The sequence below is a fragment of the Callospermophilus lateralis genome, chromosome 3 (assembly GCF_048772815.1).
Source record: "Callospermophilus lateralis isolate mCalLat2 chromosome 3, mCalLat2.hap1, whole genome shotgun sequence".
In the NCBI taxonomy this organism is placed as follows: domain Eukaryota; kingdom Metazoa; phylum Chordata; class Mammalia; order Rodentia; family Sciuridae; genus Callospermophilus; species Callospermophilus lateralis.
In genome coordinates, this window is record NC_135307.1 from 115,398,564 (window position 1) to 115,424,405 (window position 25,842).

Here is a 25,842-nt window from a genome sequence, read left to right on the forward strand (position 1 = left end):
AGAGTTCTACCAATGTCACGCCTCCAGCCTTTCTTTCTCTTTCTGAGCTTCATATCCCTCAGGTATAAAATGGGTACTAACGCTCAGTGAAAACGAGAGTCAATCTACGTAAGTCCCTCCGACAGTGCACAATTAAGGAAAGTCATGGCTGTTTACATTGTTTAGGGTCCTCCAGAGGTGCTGGTCCAGCCGACTTCAGTAAATGCCTCTTTAAAATGACGTCACCGTAGAGACTTGAAAACCAATGCATGTCTGTACAAGTGGACAGCACCACTACCTACCAAAAGTGAGGTTCACCTGCCACACAGTTTAGAGGTTCCGCATACAAAAGATTTCCACTTAGCTTGGGCAACAGCACTTTTAATTCAACAGCTCAGGGCTTCCTTGGGCGGGCGGTAAATGCATTTACTCCGAGGTAGGAAGGCTGGATCCCTATGGCCGGAGGCAAAAGCCACCACCTGGGCGGTCCGAGGGCCTCTACTTCCCGCAGTTATCCGGAGGCCGCAGCCTTTTCGTTTCAAAAGGTCTACCCGTCTCCGCCAGGCGCGCAGAACTGGCGCAGACGGAACCACCAAGACGATTCCCGCGCCGCAGCGATCCCAGGCCCTCGGAGGCCGGGCCGTGGGGTCTCCCCGCACACCACGCAGGGGCAGCGGGGCGGGGCGCAGTGACGCACAGAGGAGTGACGCGACGACGCAGCGCGACGCGGTGACGCACGCCCCTTTGTTGGCTCAGTAGCGGTAGCAGCGGCCGTGGAGGTGGCGCTGGGGACTGTTTTCTCTCGGAGGCCGGAGCGGAGCCGAGTCTGACTGAGGCGGGCAGCAAGCGGCCCCCTCGCTCCCTCCCTCCCTCCTCCGCGCCCTCCCCGCCGCCACCAGCCGCCAACCGCCAACCGCCGCGCCCGGGGAGGAGCCGCGGCCCGCGGGCCAGAGCCAGGCCTGCGTCCGGACATCAGCCGGAGCCGGAGCGAGAGCCGGGGCCTCGGCGTCCCCGCCCTCTCCCCGCCTCGGCCAGCGTCCGCCGGGCCTCCGCGCGCCGCGCCATGGACTCAGACGAGGGCTACAACTACGAGTTCGACGAGGACGAGGAGTGCAGCGAGGAGGACAGCGGTGCCGAGGAGGAGGAAGACGAGGACGATGACGAGCCGGACGATGATAACCTGGATCTGGGCGAGGTGGAGCTGGTGGAGCCCGGGCTGGGCGTCGGCGGGGAGCGGGACGGACTGCTGTGCGGGGAAACGGGCGGCGGCGGCGGCAGTGCTCTGGGGCCCGGTGGTGGCGGTGGCGGTGGCGGCGGCGGCGGCGGACCAGGACACGAGCAGGAGGAGGATTACCGCTACGAGGTGCTCACGGCCGAGCAGATTCTACAACACATGGTGGAATGTATCCGGGAGGTCAACGAGGTCATCCAGGTGAGGGGGGCCGCCGCGCTGCCTTGATCGGGCTGAACCGGGGAGCTGATTCTGGCGGCCTGCGCGGCCCTGAGGGGCAGGCCTGGGCCTGGTGCGCAGCCCAGCCCGATGCCTCCTGGCCCTGTCTTCTTCACTGCCTCTACTGGGGACAGAGGGTGTCGAAAACAGATATTCGCCAGATAGCCGGGTGTAGGGAGTTGCACTGGGGGCGGTGCTTCCCAGGACCTGCTAAGGCCGAGAGGCCTGTGGCCGCGAAAGCCTTCTTTTGCGGATAATTCCTGCTAGTTCCTGGGCCCAGTGTCCTTCCTGTGGCCGGAGGATTGCCTTACGGGGGCCGGGTGGGTAGGTAGGGAAGAGTCTGGAAGAATTGGGTCCCTACCAGGGTTATCAGCCTTCTGTCTCTTGAGCACTTCTGGGAGGGATTATGGTAGGCCTGTGAGGATCTTGGCATACGGTTGCCCCAAGTGGGCACCAGTTAATAAAGAAATGGATCTCCTTGGCAGTCTTAAGTGCCTACTTAAAGGTGGGGGAAGGGAACTATTTCTCGGAAGAGGCGCTGATGGGACTTCTTTTTGATGGTGAGACTTCTGCTTATATCTTTTATTAAAAATTTTTAAAAATGTTTTTGCTGTTCGTTTGGGATTTAACTGCTACTTTTCCCAGGCCTAGTTTAGTATGTAACTTGCTGAAGCTGTTGGAATAGTTATTGCAGATTGCCTACCCATCCTTGCAGCTACAACACTAAACAAAACGCAGTGTTGTCTAATTGGACAAGACTCTATTGTGATTAAGAAAGCAGACGCTTTCTGCTTTTGAACTAATTCCTCTGACAATTTCTATTTTATGCTCACTAAGGTATGTTTGGTTTAAGTAATAATCACATCTCATTTAACCTAGTGCTTCAGATTTTGCATTTTTGAGCTTTAGGATATACTTTTCCACTTGGGAAAAAAGTTGAGGGGTAAGGGATGACTGGAAAATAAAAAATGAAGACTTGATTCAGTGCAGCTTTTAGAAAATATTAGTTACGTGGAGGGAAACTATACATAAAAAAGCAAGTTATTGCTTTCTTGCAGGTTACTCATTACTTTTTTCTTTAACTTAAAGTGGTTGGTTAAGTAAAGGTTCACTGACAGATCATCAGTATGTTGTCTACTTGTTGACTTTCCATTAACAGATTTTTTTATAGTGTGTAATCATAAGTTTTGAAAATGAAACTGTCTATTTAGACAATATTTGAAGATCATGTTTTAAATAACACAAAAATCTCATACCTAGTGCTGTTACTAAAATGTGGAAATCTCAAACTTTAGTATAGATAATGAGGTCTAAGAAGGATATAGAAGGATTGTGGAGGTAAGATAAGTTTACCTGCTATTTTTCTGATCTGCTGGGGTTGTGGCTCAGTGGTAGAGCGCTCACCTCCTACGCCTGAGATCCTGGGTTCCATCCTCAGCACCACATACAAAAATAAACAAGTGAAATAAAGATGTTATGTCCAACTACAACTAAAAAAATAAATATTAAAAAAAATACGACAGTTAAGTTCTTCAGCCACTAAATGAAGACATTTTCTTTTTTGGTACTGGGGATTGAACTCAGGTTGTTTTATCACTGAGCCCAGCCCTTTTTATTTTTGAGACAGGGTCTTGCTAAGTTGCCCAGTTGGCCTTGAACTTCTGCCTCAGCCTCCTGAGTCACTGGGGTAACAAGAGTGTGCCACCTCCATTTTCTTTGCTTTTTTAAAGGGAACTTTTATTAAAGAATATGAGGTAAAATTCTCTTTATAAATCTGCAACTATATGAAATCTGATGTTCTTAAGCTTATTACCTAGCTTCCTGGCATTTTAATTAGCATTTTCAAGAACCCGGTGACATAATATTTAATATTTTGACTTATTTCTTAATGTCTTTTTTTCCTGTAGTTAAATCTCATTCAACTTTCTCAAGTCTTAGGTGTGTCTTGATACTGAGGCCAAAAGCAAGTTCTTTATGTCATTTCTGGAATAGAAATGTAGCTGAATCTGACATTATTCTTTCTTGGTTTAGATGGGAGAATAAATGTTGATGAAATTAATCAGACCTACAAAAAACTAGGGATTTTTTTTTAGATGTCTTAATTTATATTCTGTTTTCATTGCTTGAAAAACTTTCTAGTCTACTTCATTGTAAGGATGTTTTTAAGTAGAAATCCTAAATGTGTAGCATCCCTTGTTGAAAGTTCATATTTAGAAATACTAGTGCAATCAAAGGGGTAATACTGTGTATTCTAGACTATCTTCATATGGTATATTTACTTGTTCTAAACTGAGTTTGGTTATGTTGCAGGTTGTGTTGATGTTAATAGAGTTAAATTAAAAAAACATACAAATAGTGCACATTTTAAGAAAAAACTGATTAGTCAAGAAAAAATTAAAAGACTGAAGTTATCTTTCCAGAGCTCTGAATAACTCTACACATTTTTTAAAACAATGGAATCACAAAGTATATGCTTATTTTCAGTGGGAAAAAAACAGGTTGCAAAATCAGAAAGAATCTCAGAGCAACTTTCTCCTGTCAATAAATAACTATTTTTGAAGAGCTTAGTGATTACCGATTACTAATTTATATAATCAGTCTGCTATTGGTCTTTTTATTTTCAGTTTATGGCTTTCATAAGCCCCATTGAGAATATCCTCAATAGGTCTCTCTTTGAATGTTTTATTACTTTTTTTGGGATATGTGAAATTGCAGAGTCAAATAATTTATTACTTTTAAAGATTTTGATATATATTACCACATTGCTTTCAAAATGGTCATTTAAAAAAAACTATCAAGGTTGAACTTTTAGCATGTTTATTGGGCTAAGTATTTCTTTTGTAAATTGTCCTTTTTTTTTGCCCATTTTATCCCTTTTGGAATATTTATTTTTTTATTGGTTTATAAGACTTATTTGTATTCAAAGAGCTTTTAAATGTCAGTTGGATAGGATTTCAGTTTTTTTTTAAAATCAGTTTGGGTTTAATATGTCAACATGTAGGCCTCAGCATGCTAAGCACAGGCTCTACCACTGAACTATACCAATTACAGGTTTTATAAAGTTAAAAAAAATTAAATTCTACTTGGTGCACACTAGGGAGCTTACTATAATTAACTCTAAAAATAAATTCCTTGCTCCCTTATGCTACTTTTTCAGTATGAAATCATATGTTATTAGTGAATTTTAAAATACATTTATAGGAGAAAAAGTTTGAAATGTGAAAAGATCACCAAGTTAATTTACTATTTCCATGGGAATTTGTTTACTTTTTCTGAGGTTTTTTTTTTTTTTTAAACTATTTCTGGGCCAACAACAGATAAATACTATTCTTTGCCCATATTTGCAGATTAGTTCTGTCTCTTTGTTTTTGTTTTTGCCCTGTTACAGATTAAACTCAGAGCCTCAAGCATAGTAACATGCATTCTATCAGCACTCAGTTTTGGTCTTTTTTATTTTGCAGTAGGAGGGATTAAACCCCCCCCCCCCAAGGGTCTCATTAAGTTTGCACTGGCTGGCCTCCTTTTTCAGTTTCCCTGGTACCAGAGATCATAGACATGTACTGCTGTGCTTTGCTAGTTCAGGTCTTTTAAAGTCAGCACTGTTTTTCTTTTTTAATTTGTTTATTCTTTTTGTAGTTGTTTTACTTTTATGTGGTGCTAAGGATCGAATGCAGTGCCTCACATATGCTAGGCAAGTCCTCTGCCACTGAGCTACAGCCCCTGCCCAGCACTGTTTTTCTTTTAGAAGACTCTTTGTTTTCTGGCTTTATGTAACTCCCTGATTGTTTTGTTTAATATGATCTTGTTTTACTTAACTCTTTTGTGGCAACCTATCTTTTTAAAAAATTTTTTTTTTTAGTTGTAGTTCGACACACTACCTTTATTTTATCTATTTTTATGTGGTGCTGAGTATTGAACCAAGTTCATTGCACTGCTAAGTGAGCGCTCTACCACTTAGTCACAACCCCAGCCCGGCAACCTACCTATCTTACCTTTTGAGCTTTTTAAAAGAAATTCAGAGATTTTCTTTAGTGTTACCTATACCAATGACAGAGAAGTACTTAAAGTTTTCAGTTTGTTTACTAGGTTATTTAATTACTATTGGTAATATTAAAAAGTGGTTTTCTGGGCCGGAGGTATACTACCATGCAGGAAGCCCCGGGTTCTATCCTTAGAACAAACCCCCCCCCCCCCCCCCCCCCGAAGAAAAAAAGAGCTAGTTAATAATAATAAACTAGCCATTACACATGTCTGCAATTGGGGAATGTTTAAACTTGCCATTTTGTATTTCTACAACAATGTTCAGAAAAATTAGTTGTGCCTCAACCAGGCTCTATGTTAAGTAGATGTGGTTTTTGCCTAAGGAGAGCATATAGGATGGGAAACATAGAGATAGAGGTCCTTGGGCTCTATTTCCAGCGATTCTTATAAATAAATAAGAATAGTTAGGTCTGAGGTGGAGCCTCAGCATCTATGTATTTTAGCTACTTCAGTAGTGATAATTTCTTTATCATCATGATTTTGACCCAGGGAGAGTGAGTAAAGTGAGAAGAGTACCAGCCCTTAGGAGTACCATATTAGGTGGTATGCTGATAAAGAGGGACCTGAAACTATGGGATATGAGTGGTCAAAGTGGAACTATAAAGAAAAGTGAGTATGAGTTTTTCTTTTGTAAGGTTATGCTAAATAGCCTATTCTAGATTTTTATTTTCTGGTACTGAGATTGAACCTAGGTCCTTGCACATGCCATATCCCCAGCCTATTTTAAAACCTATCAGCTGGGTGCAGTGGTGCATGCCTGTAATCCCAGCAGTTTGGGAAGCTGAGGCAGGAAGATCAAAAGTTTAAAATCAGTCTCAGCAATTTAGGGAGACAACCCGAGCAATTTAGCAAGATGGTGTCTCAAAATACAACATAAAAAGAGTTGGGGATGCGCCTCAGTGGTTAAGCCCCTCTGGGTTCAATTCCTAATACCAAAAACAAAAACAAACGAAAAACCCCCAAGAAATATCTAGCCTTATATATATATATATATATATATATATATATATATATATATATATATGTATATTTAGTGTAGTCGGACACAATACCTTTATTTATTTATTTTTATGTGGTGCTGAGGATTGAACCCAGTGCCTCACATGTGCAAGGCAAGTGCTCTACTGCTGGACCGTAGCCCCAGCCCCTATCTAGCTTATTTTAAAGAACAGAAATATCTAACCCTGTCTGAGGAAGTTTTGTTGGCTGTTTAATTATATTTCACCAATTTAAAGTGAGTTACAAGCATAAACAGGGAGGCAGTGTATTCTGGAGTATTGGTTGGAAGTCATTTCTGGCCTTGTGTTTTCCTCTAACTGGTAAGTTAACATCTCAGAACCTTTAGTGTTTGTTTTAATCTAAGAGGTGAAAACAAGAAAGTTGAACTTCTAAATCAGTCTTTTACTTTACTTTTAACATTGTTTTAAAAACCTGTTAATTATAGAGATGTTCATTGCACATAAGACAGTGAATTCCAGTATGCATATTAAGTTAAAATTAACTTAATTGGGAAAGGATATAAGGTCTCAAATACTTTAAATGGACCTATTCAGTAAAGGAATTGGGAGGAGGGTGTGTTTTGAAGCTGTTGAACTTTTTTTTTATTATTTATTTTTTATGTGGTGCTGAGGATCCAACCCAGGGCCTCACACATGCTCTACCTCTGAGCCACAACCCCAGCCTGAAGCTATTGAACTTTTATCTTTTCCCAGCTGATCTCCTTGAGCTGTGAGTCTAATTTTAAGACTCATTTAATTGGTTATGGAAGCATTCCTGTGAATCAAACTCTGAGGTTTAGTCATCTGGTTTAATAAACCTTCCAGGTGTTGGTGATGCAAGCTAAAGTTTGAAAACCACTGGTGTAGTTGAATTTTAATGCCAGATTTTCTCCACATATATCTACTGCTAAAATATGTTAATGACAGAAGTTTTTTTTAAAGAAATTAATAAAAGAAAAATTTCCAGATATTGAACTTAGGATTGGAAGGAGTTTGTCATTATTGGTGTTATTCTTCAGATAAAGTAGCTTTCTTCTTTTTCTTTTTTTCTAAGTTTTTTTGGGGGGCTGGGATTGTACCTGAGTGGTATAGAGTGCTTGCCTCCCATGTGTGAGGCCCTGGGTTTGATCCTCAGCACCACATAAAAATAAATAAAGATATTGTGTCCATCTACAGCTTAAAAAAATAAATAAGTTCTTAAATTTTTTTTTTGTAATTGTAGATGGACAGCATGCCTTTATTTTATTTGCTTATTTTTTGTATGTGGTGCTGAGGATTGAACCCAGTGCTTCTCACTTGCTAGGCGAGTAAGTGCTCTGCTATTGAGCCACAACCTGGCCCCCTTTTTCTTTCTTTCTTCCTTCCTTCCTTTCTTTCCTTTTTCTTTTCTTTCTTTTTTTTTTTTTTTTTTTTTTTTTTTAAGACAAGCTCTCACTGTGTAACTCAGGCTGGCCTTAAACTTCTAGGCTCAAACAATTCTCCTGCCTCGGCTTCCTGAGTAGTTGTGATTATGGGTGTGTGCCAGGGTACTGGGCATAAGGTGGCCATTACTCAATTTCAAACATGCAAAGAAAGCAGACTATTGCTATCTAACATTCTAGATCAGAGCACTTGACTTTCCTTCCACTCCTTTTTCCTTATTTTTTTTTAATATAATAGTTGAATTCCTTATTAATATGCTGGAAGTGTAGTATAAGGTCTCAAATACTTTGAATGAACCTACTCAGTAAAGGTACTCAATATCGAAGCCGACTTATTCTCAAGGAGACTTAAAACACTCAAAGCTATTTGGTCAGCAAGTAGTTTAATGAAGTGCTAAGTAGATAGCAGTAGGTGTTCATGGAAGAGAGATGCATGTTTTCTGGAAGATGGCCAAGATTTGGATGAATAGAAAAGAGGGATAGGATACTTAAGATATTGCATGAGATGGGAATGAGAAGGCTGTCTGGAAAATGATGAGATCGCCTAAAGTAGAACTGAGTATATAAATGGTGGAGAATTATATAGAACGTGGGAGATTTGGTACTACAAAGAAAGGCAAAAGTTATTACACTGTAGTGGGTATATGTATTGGTTATCTTTCTCACTATTTATCTATCCCCAAACTTAGTGTCTTAAAAACAGCATTCGTTTATTATCTTTCAGTTTTCTGTAAGTCTTGATTCTGGGCACAGCTAACCCAGGTGCCTGTGGCTTCAGGGACTCTTTCAAGGCTGTTACCAAGGTGTCAGATGGGTTGGAATTCTCAAGACTTGACTGGGGAGGATCCCCTTCCAAACTCATTCTTGTGACTGTTGGCAGGCCTCAAATTTTCACTGGCTGGTTGTTGGCCTCCCCCATAACATGGTTCAAAACATAGTAGCTTCTTTCTTTTAGAGTGGGAATTTGAGAGAAGGCCCCTCCAAGGTAGAAACCACAGCTTTTTTTTTTTTTTTTTTTATATAATTTTAAGTTTTTAAAAATTTTTTATTTTGTAACTGGATACAATATCTATTTATTTATTTTTATGTGGTGCTGAGGATCGGACCTAGGGCCTCACATGTGCTAGGCAAGTGTTCTACCACTGAGCCACAATCCCAGCCCCGACACAGCTTTAAAAAAAAAAAAAAACTTTATTTGTAGGTGGACACAATGCCTTTTATTTTTACTTATTTCTTTATGTGGTGCTGAGGATTGAACCCAGTGCCTCACCCGTGCTAGGCAAGCACTGAGCCACAACCCCAGCCCCACAGCTTTTTTCTAACTCAATATCAGAAGTAACATTCTATTATTTTGCTCTCTTCTATTTGTTTTAAGTGAATAGCTAACTCTAGCCCACACTCAAGAAGAGGGATTATACAAAGTTGTGACAATCGAGAGATGCAGCTCTTTGGGGGCCATCTTAGACTACTCACTACTTAATACATTCATCCATCCATCTGTTAGTCAAGAGATGAAGGACAGACCTGGGGTTGTGGTTCAGTGGCAGAGTGCTCGCCTAGCACGAGTGAGGCACTGGGTTCTATTTCTCAGTACCGCATATAAATAAATACAATAAAAAGGTCCATTGACAACTAAAAAAACTTAATTGTGTAATGTGTAACAATTGTGTAATGCTGATATCTATCCTGTCAATTTGTGTATCACTGTGAAAGCATAGTTAGTTTGGATATTTTTTGTGGTAGTGGAGATTTAACCCACTGTACTTTACCACTGAGCTGCATCCCAGCACTTTTTATTTTTTGTTTTGAGATATTGTCGTAAGTTGCCAAGGCTGGTCTCAAACTTGTGATCTTCTGGCTCAGGCTCCCAAGTTGCTGGAATTACAGGCATGTATGACCCTCCCTGATCAGAATTTTTAAATTTTTGACTGATCATTTTATGCCTATAAAATGATGTGCATTTCTAATTACTTTTCAGTGGTTAAGATCAAAATAATAGTGTGTGCTTAGAATTGGCAGGAATGTGAGACTCTATAGTCCACTGATTTTTTTTTTCTTTTCTTTTTCTTTTTAACCCTAGTTACACCTAGCAAACAAACAAACCTAGTTACACACCACAAACCTAGTTATACCACAAACAAACAAAACACCCTAGTTAACCTAGTTACACCACAGACAAACAAATACCCCAGTTACATAGTGAAATCTCCAGAGAGTATGTTCATTATGCTTCTTAGATAATTGTAAATTTATTTATTTTTAATATTTTTTTGTTTTAGGTGGACACAATATCTTTATTTGATTTTTATGTGGTGCTAAGGAGCCAACTCAGTGCTTCACATGTGCCAGGCAAGCACTGTACCGCTTGAGCCACAAACCTAGCTCGATAATTATAAATTTATATTCAGTTGCAAGAAATAATGCAGATATTCTCAATACTCTTTGATTTTTCTGTAGTATCTTAGAAATAATGTCTTAATAAAACATCTTGCACTTTATCACAACCAGGATGTTGACATTGATGCAATCTTCTCATCTTAGAGTTTGTTACTTCTGGGTGTTGTAAAGTTCAGGAACCCAGACTCCACTCAAGACCAGTAGATAGGCCATTGTGGATTTGGGCCAGGCAAAGCCATTAAACAAAAATCTTCCTGGATTATTTTAGTGCACAACAAGTGTTGAGATCCCCTGTTCTTGTTTAATGTTTCCAAGAATTCCTTTTGTTATTCTCTTTGCTTAACTACAAATAAATGATGGTGATCTGTTTTGTGATGTAACTTATTCCGCTAAGTGACTCCTGATTTTTTTTTAAAGTGGAAATAAAATATGTTTCCATGTTAGCTTTCACTCTGTTGTTCCTAGAGTGAACCGCCCCCCAAAGTTTGTTTATTTATTTATTTACTCTTTTTTTATATAACTGTCATTTTGGAAGCCTGGGGGGGCGGGGAAATACTCCCTTAAGTTAATCAATTTACCTTCCTTCCCTTGTCCTTCATTCTTTATTTCCTTTTTTGACAGTGAATCTTTCCCCCCACCCCTTTTTTTTATTTGCTAGTTCTGGGGATCAAACCTAGCATGCTATGCTAGGCAAGTGCTTTACCATTGAGCTACATCCCCCAATCCTTAATTCGTTTTGTTTTTCCTTCAGTTTGTATTTTTTTAATTTGTTCTAATTAGTTATACATGACAGCAGAATGCATTTCGATTCATTGTACACAAATGGAGCACAACTTTTCATTTCTCTGGGTGTACAGAAGTGGTCAGCACCATATGTGCAGGTCATACATGTACCTAGGATAATGATGTCTATCTCATTCCACCATGTTTCCTGCCCCCATACCTCCTCTCCACCCTTCCCTCCCCTTTGCTCAATTCCTTAATTCATTTTTTTTTTAGTTAGTTTTGTTTTAAAATGGAGTCTCACTATTGCTGCCCATGCTTGTCTGCTTCTGGGCTCAAGCAGACCTTTTGCTTCAGCCTCTCCATTGTTGGGACTACAGACACATTACTATGCCAGGCTGAACCTGTATATTTGATGATGCATTTTGCATAGTTCTCTATTTTGCAGTTTATACATTCCCTTTTTAAAAAGACACAGCATCAAAGACTAAAATCCTTGACAATATATATGCAGCCCAGCCTTTGATCTTGACACTATAACTTTATAAATAGTTTAATAACTACTATTAAATGTTTCGATTGGCATTTTATGATTACTTGCTGGATGAAAGAATGGGTAGTCTTTTAACTTGGTGAATGAGATCTTTTTGGATCTGTGGAGATAGTGGCATTCCTTCCATTTTCAGTTAAAAAGCCTGAGTTTCTTTGTTTTTGTTTTTAACTGCCAACTCACTTTATTATAGGGTCAGTACATTTCTGTAATCATGTATGATTTAAATTTCTTAATGATTTTTGCTCTTTTCCTAATTTTCTACTCACCCAGTGATAGGTGCTCACCTGGCTTTATTTTTAGATATTTTAACAGTACATATTTTTTATATAGAACAGTGGACTTCATTGTGTCCATATGTTATATTCATTATGTTCATATAATATGTTATATGCATATATGACTATGCTTTTTCACTTTGCTTCTTCCATTCCTTCTTTTTAGTCATATATGCATATTACATATTATATGAACACAATGAATATAACATACATGTATTATGTGTATATATGTTATATGCATATTACATGCATAGTCATATGCATACAACATATTTTGATCATATAACAAATTTTGATCATTTTCATCGTATCACCCTCTTTCACTAATGTTTCCTTTCTACATTGATGTTGTCTTTTTTTTTTGCATCCCCAGAGTCTACATAAGAGAGACAAAAAAGTGATATTTGTTTTTCTGCATTTGGCTTATTTCACTTAATGTGATGATCTCTAGTTGCATCCATTTTTCTGTATATCACATGATTTCATTCTTTATTGGTGAACAATACTCCATTGTGTGTATATATATATTACATTATCTGTATCATCTCTTTGTTGATGGGCACCTAGACTGTTTTCATAATTTGGCTGTTGAGAAGTATGCCTCTATAAACACGAGTATGCAGATAACTATTTCAATAGTATGCTCACTTTAATTCTTTGAGATCCATGCAGAGGAGTGATATATATCTGACTTTATTTTGAATAATGTTTCATTTGGTGTGTCGAGGTGTATAGTAGAAGTCCAATTAGTATTGGAGTTAAATCGATGGGTAGTTTCCATTAATGGTATATCAGAAGGCATCTTAAAAAGTTCTTATTTTTGCCAGAGCTAGCATCTGCTCTGGCAAATCAACTTTTTAGAGCCCCACTTTTCTTTTTCTTCCCATTTTAAAATAAAATATTGTTTTAAGGTCAAAAGGTTGTGAGGATCTTTTTTAAAATTTTTTTTTAGTTGTCAATGGACTTTTTTTTTCGGTGGGCACAACATCTTTATTTTTATTTTATGTGGTGCTAAGGATCGAACCCAGTGCCCCACGCATGCCAGGCGAGAGCATTACCGCTTGAGCCACATCCCCAGCCCCTGGACTTTCATTTTATTTATTTGTATACAGTGCTGAGACTTGAACCCAGTGCCTCACACATTCTAGGCAAGCACTCTGCCACTGATCCACAGCCCCAACAAGTTGTGAGGATTTTAAATGAGAAAAACCAAGTATTGTTCTGGAAGTTTTTCCATCTAACTTTTTTTCTCCATGTAAACATTGTTTTCCCTTTTTTTTTTTTTCCCTGTGTTCCATTAAAAGAAGTGTCAGAAGTGACCTGACACTTATTAATACATTTTGGCAAAAAGTATAGCAGATGATGAAGTATTATGTAACATTTCCATATTACTGAGACAATTATTTAGACAATGTTATGAATAGCTGTATCTCAGACACTTCTCAGGCTCATTTTCTTATTCCTTTGAAACTGTCATACTTTTAATTCAGATATTGCTGACTCCAGTTACTTGATAATATGTCCTTTTTTTTTCTTTTTAAGACAGAGAGAGAGAGAGAATTTTTTTTAATATTTATTTTTTAGTTCTTGGCGAACACAACATCTTTGTTGTATGTGGTGCTGAGGATTGAACCCGGGCCGCATGCATGCCAGGCGAGCGCGCTACTGCTTGAGCCACATCTCCTGCCCAATATGTCCTCTTAATCACAGTGTTAACAGTTTTCTAGAGATTAAGTGTAAACTACAGATAGTAGAAGTATTTTCTACATTCCGTTTTTAAAAAATAGTCTCCTCCTTTATTAATATTTTTAAAACCTTTTTATTGCATATAAGGAAAAAAATGAATTTCCAGAGTGACATGAATTCTGCAACAGAGCTCAGGTAAAAGAAATTCACTTTGCTTCCTCCACCTCTTCTCTGTAAATCCTCCTTTTCCACTTCCTTGAAGTTTCTGAGAAAAGTTTGAGGAGAGAGAGGATGGGGTTGTTTTCCTCTAAAAGGAAGCATCCAGCTGGGTGTGGTATCACATGTCTATAATCCCAGCAACTCTTGAGGCCAGCCTCAGCAATTTAGTGAGGCCCTCAGCAGTTTTGACTCTTGCTCAAAATAAAAAGGGCTGGGGATATGGTAAGCACCCCCGGGTTCAATCCAAAACAAAACCCACAAAAACAGTATTGTACAACATGAAAGAAGAGACCTATATTGGCTCTTAAAATATCACAAGAATATTAAAATTTACTTAATATAGACTAAACAGGGATGGCAAGTACTTCCTTCTCCCAACAACTCTGCTCAGTAAGAATTGAGAATATGCAAATTATTATAAAGTTTCTGGTCTTCAAATTGTTAATTTATTTATTTGTCGAAGGTTTTTGAAATTTTTATTGTTTCCACTTGACATGGTGAAAGAAAAATATATATTTGTAAATCCACATTGAGGGAAATGCCTTTTAACACCTCTCCCACCTGGTGGGCTCAGCTATCTTTTTCTTCAGCCACAGCTTCCAGACCAGTTTGGGTGGAAGTTGCCTTGGGCGTAAATTGTTTAACTTTCACCCCAATCACTTGGTGCAGCAGAGGTTTCTGAGCCAGATCCCAGATAGTATTTTCTACATTTTAAACAAGTATTTATAACAAAAACCTCTAATGTGGTCACTTAGAATTTTTATCATTTTGGACAGAGGTTTCTCTTCTTCCAGAGATAGGTGGTTCTTCCTTTGATTGACTTTTCTATTATGGATTTGTGGAATTTGAGAGTCATTCTTGATTCTTTTCTGGCATTTTCCACATCCAGTTAGCTCTGATCATACTAGGTCTTAAATTTGTTTCATATTGTTGCCATCCTTTTTATTTTTACTCATCCTTAGTCTAGTGCCTCATAATTTTACCTCCTATTTCTAGGCTTCCTGTCCATCTGTTATCCTGCTTCTGATCACAAATGTAATAGTTATTCTCCTGCTAAAGAGACTTATTGAAAGTCTGTTCCAGTCTCCTTAATTTGGCATTCATGGTGGTGGCGCTAGTGGTGGCAGTGGCTACTGCCTCTACTGCTGCTTCTTTTTTTCAAATATGTGCATTCATGGCTCTTACATCTTATTGTCAGATTTCTTTTTTTCCCATTCTCATCTGCTACTGTTGCTCATTCCCCCCACTTTTACTGGTTATAATTCCTTATTATAACATATATTTGTGTTTTCCTACTTTTGTACATGCTAGTCATTCTTGTGATACTCTTTCTGTCTTTAACTGATGTATTCCTTTTCAAAATCCCCTCATACATTACCTCATCTCTTTCCAGGTACTCCTCCGCTACTTTTCTAGTTCATCATCAACTATGTTTGCATAGCACTTCATTTGGATATTTGGTGTAGCCCATAAGAACTTGTAACATAGCCTAGCCATCTTTATACCTAAATCTGTCTAATTAGCTAGATATGAGGGTTTTGAGTGTGAGAGCTTAACTCCTTGGTCTTTATGTTGATAGCATACAGCACATTAATAGTCTTTGATGTTAGATACTAGGTAAATATGGGAAGTATGTTCTTGCTTATTAAATGCTACTGCTTCAGTTTTCTTAATCTTTAAGCCAAAAAGGGTGCTAGGTGAAATTTTCTTCTGGTACTTGTAAATTATGATTTCTAGATAATCTCAAAGTCCTGGTGTAAGAAGATGATAAGAAAATGTTTAAATTCCAAGAGGACAAGCTTTATCAGGCCCCTCAATATATACCACAGCCCTTTTATTTACTTGTTTTTGGTGGTTCTAGAAATTGAACCCAGGGCATCACACAATGCTAGTGGGCCTCACACCACTGAGCTACTATATTCCCAATCCTATAGCAACCCTTTTAGATTGACATTTTATTGTTTGCATATGGTTTCTTTACACTTCATAGGAACTGACACAGTGATGTTAATTGAATCATATTAAAACAATAGTTTTCAAAGGATGATCCTCGAGGAGCAAAACTGTTTGATTTATATGAACTGACACAGTGATATTAACAGTTGAATTGCTTTGAAACATTAGTTTTCAAAGGATGATCCACAAAGAGCAGAACTATTTGATAATATCTGGGCACTGTGGCACATGCCTCTAATCCCAGCTACTTGGTGAGGGTAAAGCAGGGGATCTCAAATTATGGCCAGCCTGGGCAACTTAGGGAGTCCCTGTCTCAAAATAAAAAATAGAAAGGTTAGAGTACTTCTGGGATCAACCCTTGGTACCATCCCAAAGCAAGTAAATAAACAAAAATCCAACTATTTGATTAAGACATTATTTGCTGTTTTAAATATTCCAACATTTGTAGTGATGGTGCAAAAGCAATGGATGGGTGGGTAAAGCCACTGGCACCTTAGCCCAAATTAAATCATTGATATCCTACCTGATAGTAAAAACAAAAACAAAAACAAAAACAAACAAAAAAAAAAACAGTTCCGGGCTGGGGTTGTAGCTCAGTGGTAGAGCGCTTCCCTGGCACAAGTGAGGCACTGGTTTTCATCCTCAGCACCACATAAAAATGAAAAAATAAAGGTGTTGTGTCTATCTACAACAAAAAAACTTTTTAAACAATTTTTTAAAAAGTTTTACTTTCTGTTCTAAATGAGGCAGTAAAAGTTTTTAGTTTTATTTTATCCTTAATGTGTACCGCTTCTTGATAGCCTGTGTGACAGAATGAGACACATGCATAAAGCACTTCTGCATACTTGAAGTATGTTGATTTTCTCAAAGAAAAAAAATGTACATTTTTGACTTGGAAGCTTAACATTGATGAGACACTATTTTTACTTCAGAGAATGACAAAACCGGGGCTGGGGTTGTGGCTCAGTGGTAGAATGCTCATCTAGCATGTGCAGGCACTGGGTTGATCCTCAGCACCACATAAAAATAAATAAGTAAAATAAAGGTATTGTCTCCAACTACATCTAAAAAAAATTAAAATAAAAAAATGACAAAATCATGGTTATATAGATGTGTGGCAAATATATGGTATTTCTTCACACGGAGTATACCTTTTATTTCAAGGAAAATAGCTATAACTTTTGTTGCTAATGGGAAAATTAGAGGTTTGGAAAACTATCTGCTGTTGTGAAAACTAATTGCTTTCTAGTACTGAAGCTTTTCTGATGAGATAGTATATAATAAAATATAGCAACATTTGAAAGATCTGTTTAATGTAATCAACCAGTGGGAATGGTATGAAATGCTTACTTTTTTCAAGGACCTAACAGAGACGCTACTTAACATATCTCATCTAATTTATTTATATTTTGATTTTGTACACTAAGATGAAAACTTGATGAGGACAGGGACTTCATTTTGTTTATTTTTTTGTACCAGAGCAAAGAACAGTACCTGGTGTATGCAGTGGGCACTTAGTAAACTTTTTGTTGTAAATATTTTTATTTTATTCCCCCCCCCAATGCTGGAGATTGAATGCAGAACCTCACATATGCTAGGCATGCTGTTTACTACTGAGCTACGTTCCTAGCCCTACTTAAAAAAACTTTTAATATTTTTTAAAAGGTTCTTCCCGTACTTTAAAAATTCCATTGTTTTCTGATTTCCGAGGTTTCTGTTAGGAGGAAGGTAAAGGGTCTTATTGTTGTTGTTGTTTCTTTTCTTTTGCTGTGTTATTTTGAACCTGGGTGGGTTTAAATTAAAAAAAAAAAGTCTTTGGAATATGGATTTAAAACCAATTAATGTGCCAGGTGAGGTAGTGTATCTGTAATAAAAAATAAAAAGATCAGGGGATGTAACTCAGTATAAAGTGCCCTGGGTTTAATACCCAGTACCAAAACAATATCAAATGAGCATCCCCCACCCCTAAAAAAGAAAAATACTAGTTAATATGTCCAGTGGAGGTTTTCTTTGCTTTTTTTTTGGTGTGTGTGTGTGTGGGGGGGGGGGTTTCAGATTCTTTTGACTCTTTGAGAGTAATGTCTTTTTATCAGTTTTTGGAAATTCTTAGTTCTGTCTCATTGTTTATCTTTTTTCCTTCTGAGATTCAGTTATACATTATTTACAAGAGTTTTAAAAATTATTATGAATGTGTATGTGTCCAATGGCCTTTTGAATTATTTTCCATCCTTTTTTCTGTTTCAGTTTGAATAATTTCTATTGATTTACCTTCTAGGTTTCTAAATCTCTCTTATGTCTAATCTGTTATTTTTATTTTATTTTACTTTTCTTTTTTGGTACTGGAAATTAAATTCAGGGGTCTTCTACCATTGAGCTATGTTCCTCAAGCACACAACCCCCCTGGTTTTTTTGAGTCAGGGTCTTGCTGAATTTCTCAGGCTGGTCTTGAATTTGTGATACTTGTGTCTCAACTTTTGGAGTTGCTGGAATTACAGGCATGCACCTCAGTGCCTGGCCTATTCTGCTGTTAAACATACCCTGATTAGTGTTTAATCTCAAACTATTAATTTCTGGAATTTGTTTGACAAGTAAACTATCAAACTTAGATTATCATTTTCTGGCAATCTGTTTTCATATATCTTTAAATTTTTACTCCATTTTCTCTAGGATATGAATCATTAGTTTTTTTCAGCAAACTACAGAATCTGAATAATTTTAGAGTTTCTTTTGGTATCCCTAGGATTTTGGTCATATGTTGCTGTCATTTGACCGACTTGATTGTGTGCCCTGTATTTTCTTAAAACACTTTAGAGATTCTAGGTGTTGGATTCTTTCTTCTGATTGGTCGAGTAGTGAACAAAAATTTAATCTAGTAAGGTTGAGTTTTTACCCTGCTCAGTCTCTGTCTGATCTGCTTGTAGTCCTTTAGAATTTTTAATTTGGAACTTGCTGGGTTCTTAGCAGTCTCTTTTCTTTTTCATCTTTGACTGAAAGTATTAGTCTGTGTTACTTAAGATTTTTAGCAAATACTGAGGGAAAAATGATCCATTCTTTGAGATACCAGTTAAGAAAGAATCTTTTGGTTACTCTGTGTATTAGTTTCCCGTTGTTTTTGCTCTAAAAAGTTACCGCAGTGTATTATTTTAAGAGTTCTGAAAGTCAGTTGGGTATGGTGTGGTGATGTACACCTATTATCCCTTGGCTCTGAAGGCCGAAGCAAAGAGGATCACAGGTTCAAAGCCATCCTCAGCAACTTATTGAAGGTCCTGTCTCTAAGATAAAAAAAAGGGCTAGGGATGTGGCTCAGTAGTTAAGAGCCTTGGGTTCAATCCTTGGTGTACCACTCCAGCCCCCAGGGGGGGAAAAAACACCAAAAGAGACAGTTCTGAATGTCACATATCTGAAATGGATCTCACTAGGCTAAAATCAAGGTGCCAGCATACTGTATTCCTTCTGGAGGTCCTTGGGGAGAATCCATTTCCTCGACTTTTCCACTCCTAAATGTCACCTAATTTGCTTGGGATGTGACTTCTTCCTCCATCTTCGGTGCCAGCACATAGCATTTTTAAATTTCTTACCTCCATTTTGCCTCCATCTTCCACTTCAGTGTGAATAATTAAAGTAACTTGGATCATATAGAACAATCTCCTTATTTCACAGTCAGCTCATAACCAACCTTAATTCTGTCTGCGATATTAATTTTCTCTTGCCACATGTAACATAACATCATCATAGTTTCTACGTACTAGGATGTGAACATTTTGGGGGGATAAACATATTCTACTACAATGTCTACTAGCAGTGTGCTTTGGTTAATCTGCTTTCTCCCAATAGCAACTGTCAAGTGCCTGCAGAGTAAAGGCTACTGCAGATGTAAGATCACAAATTTCTTCAGTTCTTGTTATTCTCAGCAGTTCTGTGTTCCTTCTAAGACGTAACTTTTCTCATCCCACTGTTTGTCTTGAACTTGACACTCTTGGATTTTACTGTCCCTGAAACCACCGTTTTATCTTTTTAGCATTATGTTCTGTCAAATCTATACTCAACCTTGCCTCTATGCCTCTTCCAGTACACGTGCTTGACAGTAAGTATACAAAGACCAATGCAAAAGATTCCTTTTTCCCTAGAAAGGGAGACTGACCTGTAAATAAATATTTGGTTTAAAAAGGCAATAATTCAGAACTTACCTTGACTATCTTTATCCATGTATAACCTGTTCTGTTTCTGGATGCAACCTGGCCTAGTCCTTTATTGAGATATATGGTATGTTGCCATTACCCAGAAATTCCACACCTTATCAATTTGTCGTTTGAAATGTTATTTATTTAATTTGATGCTGGGGATTGAACCCAGTGCCTTGCACATGCTAAGTATGCACTTTGCCATGAGCTATACCCCAGTCATTTCTTTCTTTCTTCCTTTCTTTCTTTATTTATTTTAATATTTATTTTTTAGTTTTCGGCGGACACAACATCTTAGTTTGTATGTGGTGCTGAGGATCGAACCCGGGCCGCACGCATGCCAGGCGAGCGTGCTACCGCTTGAGCCACATCCCCAGCCCCCCCCAGTCCTTTAGATGTTACTTTTACAAGATGTCAGTCCTGGTGTGGTTCATTTTGTTGACTATTGACCCTTCCTTGCCCCTGGATTAAGAAGCTCCTTACCTTCCAAAGCGGTCAGTTAGTTTTTAGGAAAAAAGGAAAGCACAGATCTTTGTGAATAAGGAGTCTTGTTAGAAAATATGAGCAGTTATTAGAAAAATTTAAAAAATGATGATTGAAAATGGAGCTTTGCAGCTTGTGAGTATTTTATAGTCACCACAGATTCCCCCCCCCCCCACCTCCAGGGAATGCTGGAATGTTTCCTTTTCTTGCACAGGTTAGTTTATGACAGGGTAAAAATTTTTTTTTTGTGAATATATAGCCTGAAGGAATACTTGAAATCATTATCATTCTTGATAAAGGGGTGTGTGCAGTGGTGGTGGGGTAGTACAGAATAGGAAACAATAAAGAAGAACCTCCTTAGCAGAACCTGTTCTTGAGCCTTGAAGTCCCAGTAAATAAAGATGCATATTAGAATAAAAGATTATTTAGTGCAATAGATCAGGCTTTTCATAATTTTACCGTATCTTCCACTTTTTGAATATCATCCTTGCAAAGCAAAATAATGATACTTCTTGTAAAAATTTTTCTTTTGTCTCTATGAGGGTTTTTCTTTTGCTTTAAATGTTTTTCCTTTCAAATACATTCATATTTCAATACCTACCTTTAAAGTTTCTTCCTTGAATCCTTTCCTGTGAGTAGGTCTCAGAATTTTGTACAGACTTTTTAAAAAAGCTCTTATTATTATATTTCCACTATGGATAGACTCTAAATTCCTTGAGGGTAAGACCAATATACTGGTTTTGGTATTCTTGTTGATAAGCACATTTCCCAGAACAGCTAATAAATGTTATTAAATAGACAAGAATGAATGAACTGACTTTCTTCCTTTCTGGACTTATGCATGGTATGACTGAACTGTATCTTGAACCCTGAATTGATAAAAATAATTTGAGTATTACCTCTATTTTTTATTTTATGAATTGTTCACATTTCTCTTGCTGACTTCCCTGAATTAGCTCTTCTTTCATTCTCTAACATACTTTGTTTTTTTCTCTTCATCAGTTATCTCAAGGGATTTTAGTTCAAATGACATTTTTACTGTTTTAAGGGTAAGGAAATTGAGACTTAGAGGAATTAAATTGCCCAAGTTTTCATAAATGGGATCGGAACTCAGCATTTTATGTCACTACATAAAAACAAATATATGGGATGGGCATGATGGTGCATGCCTATAATTCCAATTATCCCAGCAGTTTGGGAGGCTGAGGCAGGAAGATCTGAGTTCAAAGCCAGCTTCAGCAATGGTGAGGTGCTAAGCAACTCAGTGAGACCCTAAATAAAATACAAAATAGGGCTAGGGATGTGGCTCATTGGTCTAGTGTCCCTGAGTTCAATCCCTGGTAAACACTCCTCTCCCGAAACAAAACAAAACAAAACAAAAACAAATGGATAAAAAGTCCATTTAGGTATTTCATTGTATGTATGTTTTACATCCCTAGAAAATGAATCCTAAAAGTTTTCCTCCTGTGTATTGTCCTTGTGCTACTTTGTGGTCCATGATGCCAGCTGAGGTTATCAATACGATGAAACCAAACTGACAGATGGGAATGCCATTTTTCTAGATCTTTAGCACATCAAATCTGGGGCTGATCACTCTACACTTGTTTAAGCTGTCTGTAAGTTTAGAACAGTTTTCCCAGCTCTTTGGTCTTCATGATTTCAAATTTGCCTATGTAACCATGCTTCATCATCATATAAATCAGATGATGACTTTGGAGCGCTGCCTAATAAGCATCTGGCATTTTGCCTCTCTTTTTGGTATTGTTGATGCTTTTGAGAGTATCAACCAGGACATTCATTCATAGTGTCATGGCAGCTGAAAAGATGGTGGAAAGGTGAAAACAAACGAATGTTACCATCTTGTGTGCTGGGTATTTTCTGTTTACCTCTTCAGATGTACACTACCTTTTTCCATTCTGCTCTGAGCTGTAATACACTGACCTGAATAATGTTTATTATTGGGCTCTGACTTGTGACTTCACTACTATGACATATGAATCCAAGTAAATAATAAACAAAGAGTGGAATAGAGTCAGAGGTCTATTGCACACCTCATTTTAGATTTTACATCTTAAATGTTACCTTTCTAAAGAAAATTTTAAGCCAAAATTTCTATAATAACATTTATTATTTTCTAGCCCATTGTAAACATGTGAAAGCACAAAGTTTTATATATAATTCCAATGTTTGAAGCTATGGAATGTATATTTTGTAAGATTTATTCATGATTTATGCATGAAATCACAAACTTAAATCAGTGGTTCACAGAGCCCAGCATTCTCTTTCTGATGGAAGCACCCCAAAATTTTGAAAGAATAGCATTGTGAAATTGTTATGCGTGCATTAGATAACAAATTATGGTTCTGGGGAATCAAACCTAGTGCCTCCTCGCACATGCTAAACAAGGATTTTATCACTGAGCTATACTTCAGCCCACAAGTGCTTCTTTTAAAAGGGAGAAGAGCTGATTATGCTTATTTTGCTCAATAATAAGAATATAGTTCTTAAGTGAAGTTCTCAGATGAGTTCATGATACCCATACCCATCTCAGATGAGTTCATTTACCGATCAAATTTAAGAAAACATATTTACCTTTAAACTTATTGTTTATCACCTCAGTTCTTATGCAGGTGAAAATTTAAGGAGAGCTTCAGATAACTTGACAATTAATCATGAAATAGTCCTTAGAAAAGAAAGGCTGTGCTTGGTGGAGCCTGCCTATAATTTCAGCAAAATGACAGGCTAGGCAGGAGAAGCATGAGTCTGAGGCCTGTCTTGGCAACTGAGTGAGACCCTGTCTAAAAATTAGAGGAGCTGGTGATGTAGCTAGTGTTAGAGTGCCCCTGAGTTCAATTCCCAATAATGCATGAAGAAGAGAGAGTGCATACATAATTTCACTTACTGGTTTGTTATTATTTTTGCACAGTACTGGGAATGGAACCCAGGGCATTGTCACACATGCTAGGCAAGTGCTCTACCACTAAGCTACATCCCTAGCCCTTTTTAAAATTCTGTTTTGAAACAGGGTCTAAGTTACTAACGCTGGCCTCCAATTTGCTGTACATGTGCCTCAGACTCCTGAGTAGCTGAGATTACAGGCATGTGCCACCATGGATGGCCTGTTGGTTACTGCATTTTTAAATGTAGTGGTTCCACCTCACTGGCTCCTAAAAATTTTTGTCTGCTTTTTAAATTATTTTATCACATATTTCATTAGTGTAGTTATAGCTGGGTCTTTGGGATATATGACAGTGTCTGAAGCTTTATTTTAATGATGTATACTATCCACTTAAAGCCAAAGTTGTGAGAATGGAACTTAAAATCATAAAAATAGTCACTCTTAGAAATAAAAATATAACATTTAAGTAATAGTCGAAGAATTACAGATGACAGTAAACTTGCTTAATGTTACTGGGTTCATATCAGAATGAACACAATTTTTGATTTACATATTCAGAATAACAAGGTTGGAAGGGATTTTAGTTGTTATCCAGGCCATTTGTTAAGTACCACTTCTTCCCTTTTGGTGATCCCTGAGCTTGCTTTTTAAAAATGTTTTTTTTTTTAGATGTTGATGAACCTTTGTTTTTTTCATTTACTTATATACTGTGCTGAGAATGGAACCCAGTACCTCACACATGCTAGGCAAGCGCTCTGTCACTGGGCTACAACTCCAGCCCCCTGAGCTTATTCTTAAACCTCCACGATGCCTAAAACCTCCATATGGTCTTCTAGACATCAGCACATTTCATATTTGAGCAGCTGCATGTACTAATATCAATCTACCTGTACTTTTTAACTTGAGCCTACTTGATTCTAACCCTTATTATAGCCTTTCTATAATTTTAAAGACTTATTTAACATGTTGGAGACTACCAATACATTAACCTATATCCTGATAACACTTTTTTTTTGGTAGGCAGAATCCAGAATAAAGCTTTTACTTTTATACTAAGAGATCATTTGTTAGGAAGATTTTCTGCATTGGTATTTTGGAATCAGACCTCTTCATGTCTACTCAAGCATAGTTACACAGGGTAAAATGCCATAGCAGCACATAGGCACTTTGTTCAATTAAATGCCAGCCAAAAGAAAGGGAGATTTGTTTTTTTTATACCCTTATTGCAGATATTGGTGGGTTTTGCAGTTAAGAAAAGAACAAATTGCCCTGCCCTACTGGGGATTGAATTAAGGTTTCTCTATCACTGAGTTATATTCCTAGCCCCTTTAAAAAATATTTAATTTTGAGACCAGGCCTCTCCTAAGTTGTCCAGGCTGGCCTTGAACAATCCTTTTACCTCAGCCTCCTGAGTTGCTGGACTTGTGTGTATCACCTGCCAGACAAGTCATTCATCTTGATATTACTGTATTAAGAGTTTTGAAGTTTTAAACTGTGTACTTCTCTTTCCATTTATAAGAATTAAAGCAGTTGTGAAACAATGTTAACTAGGGAGCTCTGAATAAAACATCTTCTACTATCTTAGGGTTCTGTTATTTTAAGGTTCTGGGTAGTTTAAATGAAGAATATTGAAACTGCAGTGCAAACTTACCTTTGTGAATCAGCCTTGTGTGTGTGTGTGTGTGTGTGTGTAATAAAAACAGAGAGGTAAGTTGAATGCTGAGGCCAATGTGACTGAACTCTACTCCATAACCTCTGATTTAAAAAACAACAAAACCTGAAAGTTCTCTTAGTGTGGTAAGATAAACCCTTGATCAACTTCTTTCAAGATTTAATTTTTTAATTACTGTACCATGTGTATTAAATTGGGTGAAAATTTAGGAAATGTAAAAGAAAAAAAAAATCTACCTTTAAATATCTCTCCCTCAGGCAACCACTATGATTTCTTATTATATTTTGGTGCTGGGTATTGAACCTAGGGCCTCATGCATGTTAAGCATATGCTTTCCTGCTGAGCTACTCTTCTAACCAAATAGTATTATTAATATCATAGTTCTTTTTTTTTTTTTAATGTGGTTCTAGGGCTTGAACCCAGTATCTTTTACCACTGAGCTATATATAGCCCTGGTCTTTTTTATTTTGATAAAAGATCCCCAGAGTTGCCTAGGTGGCCTTGAACATGTGGTCCTCCTGCATCAGCCTCCTGAGGACCTGGCTTTTACAGATGTGCACCCAGCCAAACTCTTTAAAAATATTATTTATTTATTTATTTTTATGTGGTGCTGGGGATCGAACTCAGTGCCTCATGCATGCTAGGCTAGCACTCTACCACTGAGCACAAACCTCAGCCTCCTGATTTTTTATTCTTGTAAGATCCCCAATATTGTGTTACTATTATTTTCTGAATTTCTGAGGTGAATGAGTCCCTAAAACAACCCTTCAGTTTAATTTAGGAATAGTATGTAACTAATTTTTTTACCACGTAATATTACTTGAAAATACAGATGTTGAATGACTAAGGCATGTATAAGTAAATTACAATAAAGTAATGCTTAATGATAGAAGTTTAAGGTCGGAA

The 25,842-nt window shown here is 37.7% G+C and overlaps 1 protein-coding gene across 3 annotated transcripts in view; it reads left to right on the plus strand.

Moving 5' to 3' along the window:
* Positions 1-709: 709 nt before the first annotated feature.
* The window catches only part of Arih1 (ariadne RBR E3 ubiquitin protein ligase 1), a 115,143-nt gene continuing 90,010 nt past the window's right edge, over positions 710-25,842 (plus strand). The window contains exon 1 of one of the 3 annotated variants that reach the window (XM_076851052.2): positions 710-1,411. In XM_076851052.2, the coding sequence (XP_076707167.1) occupies positions 1,043-1,411 (369 nt within the window). In that variant the 5' untranslated portion in view covers positions 710-1,042. Of the gene's footprint in view, positions 1,412-1,811; positions 1,990-25,842 lie in introns of those variants that run through there. The other 2 variants (XM_076851051.2, XM_076851053.1) reach the window with 2 other exon arrangements.